The 15,105-nt window shown below is 36.7% G+C and overlaps 1 protein-coding gene across 5 annotated transcripts in view; it reads right to left on the bottom strand.

Annotated features, from left to right (window-relative positions):
• The window catches only part of CDK8 (cyclin dependent kinase 8), a 69,677-nt gene that overhangs the window by 15,440 nt on the left and 39,132 nt on the right, over positions 1-15,105 (bottom strand). For 3 of the 5 annotated variants that reach the window (XM_041416063.1, XM_041416062.1, XM_041416065.1), the window contains exon 5: positions 2,485-2,542. The exons of 1 other annotated variant lie outside the window; for it this stretch is intronic. In XM_041416063.1, the coding sequence (XP_041271997.1) occupies positions 2,485-2,542 (58 nt within the window). Of the gene's footprint in view, positions 1-2,484; positions 2,543-7,649; positions 7,864-15,105 lie in introns of those variants that run through there. One more of the 5 variants, XM_041416064.1, reaches the window with a different exon arrangement.

The following is a 15,105-nucleotide window of genomic DNA, read 5'->3' on the forward strand; positions in this document are numbered from 1 at the left end:
GAAGTGCATCAACTCCTCAGGACACTGGTAAATCCTGACTCATTTTACCTGATGTTCTATGGTAAAGTACTCCTATTATTACAGGATGTTTTTTCACAAAGCAGCCATTTTTAAAGCAAGCAAAATGCAGATTCTGCAAAGGTTAGAATGATTTATAACACATACGTGCACATGAAAAAATCTCCCTCTTCATGAAGTTAGCTATGGCAAGACTTCCTTCACACAAAAACAGCACCTAAGCCTAGAGCATCTGCCTCCCTGCTGATTTTTCTATCAAGATGCATTTCCAGTATCAATACACCAGTGCTGAATACCATTCAAGCTATGATTTCTAAATTTTGGTTGTGGGCATTATACCATTAAAAACTGCTTTCTAGAATTTGTAGTGTACAAGTGCCTAGAAAGTTGTCTGAACAACTACATGTAAGTCATACAGGAAAAAATGGGCTGAGACTAAAATATGCAGCTTCTCCCATGAAATTGCTTTCCTGACCCACCAACCCTGAATCCCAAGACAGAGTGACCCTATCATGTAGGGATATTCATATGCTGAAAAAGATTTGAATGAAATGAGATGAGTAGCTACCCTGAGGGAAAAGGACCTACATGCTCTAGCTCAATGAGGGAATACTGCAGTGTAAATATGGGTCTCTAACTTGACTACACAATCCTTAATTATTTTTTCATATGCATTCCTATTTATGATTGCTTTAATGCATTTAAAAAGAGAAACATTTTACAGTTTTCTACATTAAAATATCAATTACTCAAAATTGGTCAAGTCACTAGTAACTATGAATAATAAGGAAAACTGTTGGCAAAAAGTGGATTTATGACCCAAAGTGACACAAAAAGCCTATAAAAATTATTTTAAGTTAAATACCAGTTATGTATTTTTTAGAAAAATTAGTTACACTGTAAAGTGGAAGCCCTTGGTATGTGTATAATTTCTGCATTCTTTTACTGCTGTGGCAATCTTAAGAAAATTAAAAAAAAAAAATCTGCATTTTGATAACACACTTCAAAATCCAAGGTTCCCCTCCCTCTTTCCCTGCTGGGAATGGATGGCTCAGAGGACTGGTGGCCCAATACAGAATCTTTCACCTGTCCATTAAGAGAGTCTGACTTAATTTAGTTGTTTACTAAGTTATTCTCAAATTAATTCAAAACTATAAATTAAGAAATAAACGGGTGGTCTATGTGCAATTACTAGCAAATAGTTGTGTACAGCAAATATCACCACCACTATCAAAAGTGAGTCCAGAGGATGACCTACGTGCTCTGTTTTGGAAGAAACCCTCCATGAAGATTAAGTAATATGAAGAAATTTTCCCTTCTGTTGTCCATGATGTACCTGTTCTCTATGCAGACCTCAATCCCTACTGCCAACCTTAAAAGCTCAGAAAGGCATTAAAAACTTTCAGAATAGGATCTGCAGAAGCATTCAATCCTGGCCCATCGCTCCCTGGATTCCAAAGGACAAGGGAAGGCCCAGAGCAGCACTGAACGCTCCCAGAAAATCCTACCCTGAATCATTCTACTAGTGACTAACAGTATAGTTCAGATCAAGAAAACAGTAAGAGAACAGAGCAACAATGCAGAAGAGTAATCTCTCAAAAGAAAGCCAGAGGGAAGTGAAAAAGATGAACTAGCTTAAAAAAACCCTTCCAAATGGGGCTGTATTACCATAGCAAATGTAAACAGGCTGTGCATTAGTAGCACTGCCATGATAATGCACAGCCTGGTACAGTTTATTATTGTTAGACTACTGTTAATTTTTATTTATGTATTTAGTTTAAAAGAATTGAACTTTTACAAATCATCCTCTCACTGCAAATAGTAACTCCCACCAGAAAATGTTAGAACAGTGTGGAAGTGTTGGGTCCTTTCTAACCTGGTCCACCCCGGGCTAGGCATTTGGCATTAGCTATTAGCTCTCACTAAACACTTGGGATGGATTTCTGTGATTTCTGCACTTTTAAGGTCCCTTGTGTTGATCTCCAAGGGACCTGCCTACTCCTTCAAAAATATTTTGTAGGCTGAATGCCATCTTTGATTCTATTATAAGATAGAAGGTTTATAGCAATGACTAGTTCCCTATTTAGATTTTTACAAGCAGCAGCAAGATGTCATGGCATTAGAGATAAATGGAGGAAATTTTAAAATCCCATTTCTTTCTCCTCCTTTCCTCCTAGCTAGCTGTCATCTTTAACCCCCCATCAAAATCCCCCACCCCACACAAACACCCACTTAAGCAAAATATAATGACATTTTCCACTTTTTATTGATGAGGCTACAGCATTTCATTGTCAGAACTGGTACATGGGGCTAATATGATGAAGCCAGTCACTCAGAAAGCAGCACTTAGGCAATGTGCCCAGGCACATACTGGTATTACAGTGACTACTTTAGGTGGTACAACTGCACCTTCAGAACATTCTAACTTAAATGCTACACTGGGACTTATCAAAGATATAAACATACCAATTTTTACTCTTCCTCGCTCAGGACCTTCACCCATAACTAAAATATTAGCAGGTTTCTGTGGAAAAAAAAATAAATATACAATACATATACCACGATAAACCTAAACAATAGTCTCTGAAAAGTTAATTAAGCTTTGTTTTGCCAGTTTTAAACCAACTTTGTTTTGATAAAAATGACAAGTTTCTCTGTCACAGTAATGCTGTGCAAGGACCCAGACACAGGCTCTCCCTGACTGCATCTTCCTCGCGTTTCTTCTTGGCATTGCTGTGCTCCAGCAGCACATTCCCTACTGACACCCTGGTGTCTGTCCTCAAGGCATGAGCTGGCAGCCACCAAGCTGCTGGGATTTCTACCCAAATTGCCCTAGATCTTTTCAGTGGGAGGCAGTCCCACTGCTGCCCACCACCCCAGCCACAGGGATGAGAAGCCAGCTCTACAGCAAGCTTTGCCCAGGGTTGTTAGGCACATTCGCAGACACAATGCACATAAAAAATACACAAGTGAGATACAGATCAAACATTACCATATCACTTGATATTGGAGAGAACACTCATCTAAATTCTTCCTATTTACAAGTGTTTACCAATTCACACAGCTGCAAAACTGGAAAGCACTGCCTTTATGTTAGTCTTCTGTCCTTCCTTTTTTTCTTTTACTATGGAGGCAAGTTAAAGAACAGAGCTAGAATATGGCTGGTTAGAAACATGATAACTCAATTCAAAACCTCTATTTTCTGCTGTCCTGTTTCTCATAATCCATTCTCAGCATCTGTAGTAACAGGATTCCTCAACTCCTAACTCAGTTTATATAATGAAACCTACAGTGCTTATTTGGAGGGAAAAAAATAAAGAAACTCACAACTAAAGCAGATAATGTATGCCAGACTTGTTCTTAAATAGAGTGATTTAGATACCCATTCATTCTGTAAATCCTGGACAAAACAGGGACTCCTATTCAGTTGTGGCCTGTAAGATTGTAATAAGGCTGAGTTACAGCTCTTGCTTTGCTTTTCCAGTTTAAATTGATCTGAAGGTAAGAATACCTGAGAAAAACAGCTTAGACCACCTAAAAGTTAACATAATAAATCCTAGTATCCTTGTGTGATTTTCTAAACACATTCTAGGATATTCTCAAGCCTTCCTCAATCTATCAGGCTCTAATGTAAACACACATGCAAAGAAGCAGAAGACCACAACATGATATTGACCTAGAAGTAACTGCTATTATGTAAAAACCAGGTAGAAAAAATTAGTACTCGAGCAAAAATTTTCCTTGAGAATTTAAATTATTGTTGTTTATGAAAGGCTGCAAAATGGATTTTCGAAACCCTTCAATCCTTGGACAAAATATGTAAAAAGAATCTGAGGCACTGCATTTCTGAGAACAGGTTAAGGATAGAAAATATTATCAAAAATGTGGTCAAAAAAGGTAATATATACTTCATTGTCTTTCTAACAGCAAGAACAACAGATCCAGCTTGTGCTGTATTAGCTCTATGATTTCCAGAAGAAACTGTTCCCCACCACCACCACCTCCTTTTGCTTCACACTCCAGGTAAGTACTGCTTCAACATTAAAAAATGCAGAATGTGGGCACACAGCTCTCAAAGCATCCAATTTAGATTGCTTCTACAAAAGTCCTAGAAATAAACAAACAGCATACATCTTTAAATTCACAGTTAGTGCCGAACTTTATGGCAATTCAATCTGCTAGGTATGAAAACACATCATTTCACCACAGAAATCTTCCTATTGCTACACTGACTCAAAGAACAAATCCACATCTTTTACAAAACCTGCTTCAGTGTATATGGGGTGTTAAGTTACATGTCTAATTATCATGTTTTCGTTAGAGTTAACAATACATTACACAGGCATCAGAATTTTTCAGATATATAATACATGGACGTAATACATAAAGTACCATTTTCCCCCCTTCAAGTTCACAGGTTGATAATACGCTACAAAAATGTTTTTAACATCCTCATTGTATTTTCACCTTAAAATATTTTACTGTTTGGATTTTGGTAAGGACAAGAAGTCATACTCACACAAAGACTGTATTATACCATATGACTAATCAGCACAGCACTGGGTAACAATTCCTGCACCAAAGATCTCCTACCCTAAGGTCAAGGTACGTAGAGATGAGAAAGCACAGTAAGACAGTACTGTGTCAGCAAAGTATCAACAGATGGATTCACACTCAAATTTCAGAAGTTACAGAACATACTTAACAATAGAGACAATTTAGAAATCTGTGTAGGAGTATTCTAAAGCCGCAAAATAAAAACAAACCCTCAGCTGGTCTGGAATACTCAGTTCACTTTTTTCTAAAGTCACAAGTCCTTCACCGAAATAGCTGTGTTTGGAACACAAGATTTTTCCTACAGACAAAAATATTTATGTAGTCACATCGCTGTAAAAATACATCACAGTTTTAAAAAATAAGTAAATTAGATGTCTTATTCTGGAGGCTTCCATTTCTAAAATCATTGTATGCATAGACTGGAACAACATTTTTAGTTCAAAAAATTTTCCAAACAAGACCATTCAACTTAAATTCAATAGGGGAATATCTACTAGAAATCAGTATAGGGATAATATTGATATACCGAAATACTGTTTATTTTGAGTAATCCCTGAAAAACACTGAAGTCCACTAACAGAAGTAAATACATGTGTCAGGAATTATCATTACAAGTCTTTTAATCAAGTCCACTCTCTGGAGGAAAAAAAACCCTTGAACTCCCCCCTAGATTTGTCTTTTGGGGCAACTCATTACATATGAGAAATTTATTTGCAAAGAAAAATAAGCAGTCATTAGAAACATAAGGGAGAAATTTGGATAAGCATTAGTTTAATTTGCTAATTTTCAGTTTAATTCTAATTATCCAGAGAAAATTGAAGTTGAAACTGCTTATTCAAATCACTTGGACTGAGCAAGTGAAGCAAAATCTTTTAGCAATTCTTATACTGTACTCTGAGAATACTCTACTTTAAAGCAGCTATATTTTTTATAACTACAAATCACCAACTAAAGTCCCTAATTTTTGTACTAATAAAAGCATAATTACTTTTGCCATTCAGTAAAATAATTTGTGCATGCCAGACAAATGCAAACGAGAAACCTGTTACGATCCTAAACCAAATGTGAAGAGCCATGCAGTGATGTACAGCTGAATATTTCAGAGACCAACACAAGTGTCTGGCAATCCCGTAGAACTACATGTAAGAAAAATTACCCTTCTCCTCCCAAACCCACCTCAGCAGCAGGGGGAGAAGTCATTCTCATGAAAGAATGACTTTGTGACCATGGCACAGCACTAAATCTTATCTTGCCCTGTATTTGGCTTCGTAGGACTCCTCCTTATGATTCCTGGACAAATCCTCATCTTGCGTATCTAATCACTATTACTGCTGAAACGAGAACAAAGATTTCCACTGATACGTTTTTAGGTACTCCTAATTTAACAATTATTTGCAAAGTGCAAAAAGAAATTCTAAAAGGCAGGCTAATTTTAACCAAGGGAAGTAAAAACCCAAAGAGGTTCATAGATCCGTGAAGAACTTGAGACAGTCACCTTCACCCATCTGCCTGATCTCACACAATACTGCTCATGTTCACTCTGATCCTGAAGTCTCTGGTGATGAAGGTTGCACAATTCCCATGTAATCTCTCTTTCACTGCTCTGCATTGCAGTGTTTTTGCTTTCCTTCTAACACAACAGACAAGATTAGTCCCCTTGCCTCTTCTCTTCGTTAGCAAAAGGCACAGACAACCACTCCTCCACTGCAAGAACTTCCTACACAACTTCCTGGGACAAACATTTCTCTTCAGTCCTATCACCTAGATTTAAAAAACCCTAATAAGCTCTCTCCTGCTCTGTGTTTCTAAGTAGGCTATTTTTTTTTTTCTGGATCTATGCTCATTCTTGCTTATTTCCTCTAGCTGCTCTGCCTTGGGCCACCCCTTTCTTTGAACTCCAGTGTTCCAAATTACATACTGCTCCTGCTGAGGCTTCACTAATGCTAAATGCAGTGGAGAGATTGTTTACATGCCTTGCACAGCATCTTTCACTCTGTATGATCCCAGTATGGTATCCTGCCTCACTGCATAAGGCTATTGATTCATGTTAAGGTTATTACCAGCCATGCATTTTCTTCGTATCTTTTTGGCAGGACTAGAAGTTTGACCAAACATTGCAGTCATATACTGCCTCTTAACATACGCTGAAAATGTTTATGCTCTTTCACAGAGGGGAAACTAGACTTCAGAGCTTATGTGAATCGCTGTTTTGAAGGCAAAAATGCAAACAAAATTTAAATTATACCAGCCTGTGTCATGATGAGATATGACACAAAAAGAAAAAAACATCATTCCTGCTGCTCAGAGAAAGTTATTGACAGGAGCAGGAGATGATTATTTATTCCAAATTTGTATACTAGGTATCTGGAGCCGCTGTCTGGCCAATGCCAACCTCTGATAAATTTCAACAAGCAAAAAATTCTCATGCCTTTTTACATCAATCTGCAAAGATGCTAGTTAAACAATTTGGTATCCCACATACTGATGCCACTGCCATTGTACGATCCTGCCCAGACTGTCAAAGGGATGGCACTGGCTTAGGCACCGGTGTTAACCCAAGTACTCAACCTTTGCAATTATGGCAAATGGATGTACCACATGTAGCAGAATTTGGCCAGAAGAAGTTTGTGCATGCCTCATGCTCCTGGAAAAGTATTTTGGTGTTAGGCCCTCCTTTCACTAAGCTTTACTCACCAAAGCAGTGAGGAAATGGCATTTTTATACAGCTTAGCCACTGCAATTTTTGATACTTAGTACTTTAAGCATGAAACCAGGTCTACAGGAACTATTATTCCACATAGGTTTTGCTACTAGTCTGTTTCTGAAATCACCAGTTTTCAAAGACTGATTTTAAACATAGGTATCAGTGAGTAATTTAAACTCCTTTGAATTACCTATTATGGTATTATAATGTCAATGCTACCTTCTCCCCATCCACATTATTAACTGTGTGCAAAATTTCTACATACACTAATGAACAGACTCATGCTCTTTATACATCCTTTTAAATGTACCTTTTAATAAGGTTTTCGTATAATCCCAACCAATTTTCATTTGGATAATCCAATACTTACGAGTTGGGCTCCTAAAACATTACTCTCTAGAAGATTCACAATGATGGGGTGAGTCACACCAGTGGTATTTGTTAACTCCTGGTATTTGTGCATCCTTACTGGCTGTGAGACCAATTTACAGAACTGGCCATGCCATCCATTTGCACCTGTGATGAGCCATGACAATTTTTAAGAACATAAAATTTTCAATTTTAAAAAAGAGCAGGTTAACTTTAGAAGAACAATACTAGGCAAAGGGCTTTTATCCTTAAATTATTTTGCTTTTGCAACTATGACCTCAACAATGATTCTATTATGATTTACAGTGAATGACTTCTTTATATTTTAGATTTCAAAGTATCATACTAAACAATATAGGAATTATAATCTATATTAAACAATATAGATTTAAAACCACAGCCCCACAATCATACAAAACCATAACTGAACTTCAGCTGTATGTAAGCAAGTGCCTGTGAAGCATGAAAGACAAGTAAGTTAAAAATGTCTTGCTGAGAAGAAAAAAATCAAAAAGGTTTTGAAAGACAACTGCAAGGGCTTAGCAAGTTGCAGGCTGCTCAGAGGAGCATTTTTGTGGCACAGTGGTAGAAATTGCAATATACTGACGTGGTTTATCACTTCCCAGTCAGGTCCTCTGACAAGAAAAGCTGTGCAGCAAAACCTACTAGCCTTCAGCTTGGCTTGCAAAATTCATAACACATCTACAAGTCTCACAAAAGATTCGATGTTTATACTTCTCCGGCACATCTCTAACAACCTTGTTGATCTTCAAGCAGTCATAACCAACATCAAAATATTTCCTTATTATCAAGGTGGTATTGATCCTTTACTGCATTCTTAGGGACTGGAACTCTCTTTTTGGATTAGTTTACAGTTAGAGAAAGTAATTTATTTTTCATTCCAAAATAATTCAATTTTCTTTCCACTTTAACAAAACTGACTACTTCAATACTAAATAGAACTCTAGCACAATAGCAGTGACAATATAACCTTATTCAAATGATAGTATCAGCACTTTTCTGATGTTAATTGCTCTCCTTGAATTCAAAGATGTGAATTTTCTTTTGCAACTGATTGGGGCTTTAAAATACATTACAATCAAAAGACCACTACAAACACTGGTGAAAACAATGGCTCCACAACATGTATTAAATCTAAACATTAAAATATTCTTTTTGATTACAGAACACACAAATTGTAAAATCACTGGAAAATTACGAAAGCCTATTTTAATGTAATACTTCCTGTTCATTATCTTCTTACAAAGAACATCCCAGAGTTCTTTAAAATAAATAAATTGAGCATCTAAATAAAATTCTCTTTAAAACTAAGAGCCATTAAAATTACCAGTAACAGCCAAACAAAAACAAACCCCTAAATTATCAAAGCACACATGTCCAAAAATTTTAAAAGTACAGGAAGTATTTGGATAGGATAGAAAATAGAGGGATGCTGTATCTATGCCAAGGGGGCCTTCTGCTAGTTACCATCAACCATATTTTATCTCTGCTTCAGCCTGATGAAAGCTGTTAGTCTCACTACTGTGTTTTTAGGCTCTGAACACATTCCAAAAATTTTCTTTCTCTGCTGTCACTCAATTGCTGCCAACTTGGGGCACTGTAACTTATTAAAAGCTTGCATATTGCCTAATACACAGACTTTTCTCACTTTCACAGGAACTGAATTCAAGCTGAATAAAAAACATTCATTACTCTTTTCAGGCTAACTCTTTCTCTCCCTAGAAAGGTCAGCACAAGCGGCAAGGTGTAACCTTCTGTACTAAGCCTCAAAGCAAGGAAAGGTGGATATCATAGGCAAAAATACTATTATAGCAGGAAAATCTACCATGTCAAATATCATTAACACATCATTCAAAAGTGTAGTAACAAACTTAACACATTAAAATGAACACTCCTGAAGAAACGTATTTCCTGTGGGTTTTGCTACAGCAGCAATTACTCTGTCCATAGGTTAGAATGACTCTGGATGCTGCAGACACATCAGAGCAGGATCAAATGCAAGAGGACAGCATGCTCTGAAACAAGTTATTAGGCACTATGTTATTCTATATATAATTCCATCTCCCTTTTAAATTCAAAGTTCTGCCTCGCAAGTAAGGATTTAAAATGTGCAATAAAAACCCAGTACTATTTTTGCTCAGTAATTTCGTTGGAGCAGTTTCCATAGGGTGATAAGCATTCAGTAGTACTGTAATCTCACACATCCCAGAACTTTCATACAAAGGCAGAAAATTGTCTTATTTACTCTTTGGTTTACATGCAACTGTGTTAACCCTTGACATTTTCTTTAAAAGCCCTATTTTGTTGTTGTTTTTCATTTAAATAATACTATCATTACTTCCATATCACTCTACTTGTATGGACTATAAACAACTCCTCCCTGTTCTGGATTAACAAAAAATAACAAAGGTGAAAAGCCTATGTAACTTACTACTATGCACTTTCCAGTGGTTGCATGGGCTTTGCTTGTGTTAGAGCATTTTTGAGTACGGAACAAATATAGTATTTCAAACTACATCCCAAGTATCTCCTTCTGCATCACTCACATTCACAGTAAGACAGATGAAGTTGGGAGTTCATAAAGAATAAGCTTTTACATGGGATAAATATGTCCTATTCATAATGCTACTCTAAAACTCCTTGGATTAGAGTTACTCAAAGGACTGTTTTCTTATCATCTTTTCCTCTATATCATGAATATAAATTGTTCATACAGAATACAGCATTTTCTTTGTACAGCAGACTGCAGTGAAAACACTATTATGGCTATTTCCTATATTTTGAACAATCCATATTCCTAACTTTCACAGCATTTCATGGTGTAATAACTTTTCCACAACTTTAACAATGTACTTGGCAGTAAAAAATTCAACAAAACTAAAATTCAAACTGCATTCAGGTGTCTCTAAAATCATATCCTAGGGTTTTTACTAAATCCTACTAAAGGGTTTTTATTGACTAAACTTACTTTAAAGGTACATTTGTGATCAAAAAGCTTCTGGTCCTCCATACTTCTCTTAGGTCAGAACCACAAGTAATGCTGGTATTTTTTCCAGCTGACTAGTACAGCCCATCACCTTTGTGGCAGGAATTAGATCTGAAGTTTCTAGCACAACTTTCCTCTGCAGAATTCCTACCTCTGTTTGTATTTACCTATATAGATAAGTGAGTTTCTGCAGCCAGAGATGACTTAGTTTGCCTTCAAACAGTGACGGATTACTTACACTGCTCTTTCCATCACTACAGTCTATCTTGGCCATCTTGGAAAGCCAGCACATGAAAAAACTGCAACAAAAGAACAAATTTATACCTACAGAAAAGAAAGAAATCTAATATAGTCTGTACAGTAGCTGATGTATTTTCATCCCTCACTGTGTCATATATATGCAGATAGGTGTAAGTAATCATCTACAAATTATATTCCTCAATATATTACTTATATTACACCATTCTACTTCAGTTGTCAATTTACTTAAATGACCTGGAATTTTAAAAAGTCAAAATATTTCTAAGCTTGAAAAAAGCAAAAGAAGTATTTCAGCATTTGTCCCTGGTTCAACTACCAATACACTTCTCTCAGAACACGCCCTCCTCTATATGACATTTGCTTTTCATGACATTTGAAAGAAACGGTCTGTTTTGATACCGCATCTTCTTACCAAATGTACCTGAAATTTGCTAACAGAAACAAAGGTCACTTGAGGAAACTAAGAACCAGCATGCCCAGGTAAGCTGTGTCTCCTTAAGCAATCACAGAATATCAACATACCAACATAATTTTATTTTATTGTAAAACACACAACACAACTTGCATTTCCTAAACTATTTTTTCCTAGAGACTGTAGAAGCCAGGCTATCATTTTGCATATCTACAACTCTAAAGCACCACTCCATCTCCAGCTTAGAAATCAATATGCAATATGAAGACACATGTATTTCTGATGCTGTAATTAAATGCATATTCCACCAGACAAGGACAAACTTCCCAAAGGCACAGAAAAGGCCTGTATTGATTACATACCCTGTAAGGTAAAGATGCAAATGGTTATAAAGATCAGTTCTGAAACATTCAATTTAGTCCCGAAGGGCCCCAGAGGAATGAGGAAAAATATTCAAATTTGGAATTTCCCTTTTACAACAGTTTTCACTGCCAGTTTTAACTGGTGCAAGACTGGTTAAAATTATTTCATGTACAATGATGTAGAAATGTCAGGGAAAAAAAACTGTCTGCTTCCATTGCTTCTTGTGTCTGACGGTTCTGCAGCAGATAAGGCAAAAATATCTCACTAAAACATCAATAATCACATAATGCAATTTCCTGACTACAAATCCTCATCTGTGTTGCACTTGTCTGTCCCTAACATATCTGGTGGCAGTTCAATAAGCAGTCTTACTTTTTCCATTTATTTTCTGCACCTTGTACTTCTTTCATGTAGAAGTCTACAATGATTTCGGAATACCAAATTCAGAGACTTTACCTGCACTTTGTCTAGGCAACAACAGTGTCCAAGTACTTTTGTCCAAGTTTGGTCATATCATAAGCATGGTAAATTAGCAAAGCCCCTCTTATAATACATACATTGTTCACCTTGACCTTCCCTTTAAACTCTGGACAAATATTGTATTTACTCTTATTTCAAAACAAAATATATTCATCAATAGGGAAAAAAACCCTGTTGTCAGTATTACTGCCAGTTTTAAACATTCAGGTTGTGAGAAACACGTTTTATTACCACTCAGGATTAATTATTTTGATAATTATTTATGGTAAAGAAATACTGAGCTAACAAGAAGAAAATTTAAATTTAGGTTCCACCATAGAAAACGTAAGTCAGTACCCCAGACACAATGATATAGTCAGACCTTTTGGAAACACCTGCTGAAGATAATGAAAGCCTACAAAAAATTACAGATAGGGTTGGACTCAACAATCAAGCAAATGGGGCTTTGAATAAAAGCAGCAATCTAAGAGAGGTAGCTTTTCAAAACCTGTACCTGGAATAGAGATTTCTGACCTTTCCTTGCACCCCTGCTTTCACTTAAATCAAGAAAATAAATGAGCTTTTCACTTGCAATCAGAAAAATATCCATCAAATGTTCCCCTATTCAGCACTTCATCTTTTTATAAATTGGAATCTAACAGCATTGTGTGATAAAAGATTATTTAATAACTTTTAGGACTGATTTAGCATTTTTGCTAAACACCGGTTGCTTGGATAAAAATTTTCAAGTGTTATCTGTTGATCTCACGTATTACATAAATCTTGGAGTCTGTACTATTCTTTCACAATCCTTACTTGAAACTTGTTAAATGGTCTTGCATTTTCTTGTAAGTCCTAAGGCTAAAGATGATCAACCTGTAAAAAGCTATGAAAGATGACATTCAGATTCAAAAATTGCATGAAAGAACACAGCCTGTGAATTAAAGCAAAATAAAATCTTTTCACTACCTTTACAGACTGATTTACAAAATCAGCAAGAAGTCTTGCAGTGAAGGCCCAAACACAACTGGAAGAGCAGACTGAATAGTTTCTTTCCATTTATACTCTCCATTTGATCTTAGTACTGAGCACCTTCAGCAAAGCACAAAAAATATATGCCTGATAGCTTAAGGCTTGGGTGTATCTTTCTAAGAGATACTGCCATTACACAAAAGTTTCATACCAAACAACTGATGATCCAGTAGAAGTATATCTTTCATTTTTTCACCACACAGCTTCCAGAAAGATGTTAGGGAATACATCACCTTATTCCTCAGGAAAAGAAAATGGTACCATGTCATACCTCTCATCATACTGCAGTCAAGATACATTGCAAAAATGTCCTGCTGCACTTCAAAGATTGGGTATTTCACTGTTGTCTTCACACTGTTCCTTATTCCTTGGGAGCTATTTGATCTTTCATACCCATCTTAGACCTTCTCCCACATAGCCCACCCTTTCTATCTGGCATCTCTTCTCTTGATTTGTCATGAGCTGGATTTTAGACTTTGAAAGAGCAGTAATTTAATTTTTCAAGACAAATCAAATGGTGAAAATACAACACATCCACAGAATGGCTGAGGCTGGAAGGCACTACTGGAAATCATTGTTGAGGGCGTGCTCCATCTCACTGCTCAGGTTTCTAATGATGATGTTAAACAGCACTGAACTCAGAATCAGCCCATGGGACACTCCACCAGTGACTTGTGTCCAGCTTAACTTGGTGGCACTGGTCACACTCCTTTGAGCCCTTCAACTCATCCTGTTTTCAATGCCCTTCACTGTGCACTTCCTGGTGTGAACTTCATTATTACACACTTGTCTGCAAGGCTGGACGGGATGCGGAGCTGAAAGCCTCACTGAAGTAAGCAAGAGCCACTGCTGCTAGCCCATCCATCAGCTCGTCACTGAAGGCTTGCAGGTTGGCCAGGCACAATCTCCCCTGCATAAAAATCCATGCTGACTACTCTCAATCACCATGATATCTTCCAAATGTTTGAAAATGGCTTCCAAGAGGATGTGATCCATCACCTTTGCAGTGATCAAGGCGAGAGTGACTGGGAATGTAATTTCCCAGACCCTCCTTGAAGACTAGAGTGACATTTGCTTTCTTCCCCCCAGGAGCTTCCCCTGATGGCTATGACCTTTCCAAGACAGCGGTCTCACAATTATTTGCATATATGAATATGAAGCACAAGATTTGATATCTCTATGGGCTCTCTATGGGCTTCTCTATGGTGAATTCAAAGATCTCTCACTACTTTTCCAACTATAAGGCTGGTAGCAACTGCAACAATATGCTCTATTTCTACCTTTAGATTTGCATTTGCACAAAACTGACAGACATTACTCAGTCAAAAGTTTCACCTAACAGGCGATTTTTTCAGTGTTTTTTGGGTTGCTTCTCTCCTTTTTTTTAATCACTGGCACGAACACCAAATACTGAAATTTTGCAGTCTTTTTTGATAACTTCTACATTTTCATTACTTACTGGTTTGATAGTGTAATCTAATACATTAAGAAAGTGCTCAGAAAGGCAAGGGAGTAGTCATGCTCCCTGTAAACAGAAAAATTAAGAAACACTAGATAGTATTATCTCAACTACAGAATATTTAAAACTATAGTGAAGTACAACTTACAGGAAAGCATGTGATTAGAAGCACATGCAAGAAAATAAAGTTCTGCCAGACACACTGTTCTTTTGTAATGTCATGAAAGTACATACCTAATGAAAAACACCTTGGAAATAAAAATCTTGGGAAATGTACCAGCTGACAACCAAAAGAGTGATTTGGTTTGGATTGCTGCGAGTTTTTTTCTCCTCTGAAAGCAAATCATCAGCAAGTCATTGTAATACCTTCTGGGAAATAACACCTATTACTTGTCAATCTACTTAGAGTAGAAAATCACCCTACTTTTTAAAGCTGCAAACTTATTTCTCGTAATGTTCACTAT

The sequence above is a fragment of the Onychostruthus taczanowskii genome, unplaced genomic scaffold (genome assembly GCF_017590055.1).
Source record: "Onychostruthus taczanowskii isolate IOZ18803 unplaced genomic scaffold, ASM1759005v1 scaffold50, whole genome shotgun sequence".
NCBI classification, from domain to species: Eukaryota; Metazoa; Chordata; class Aves; order Passeriformes; family Passeridae; genus Onychostruthus; species Onychostruthus taczanowskii.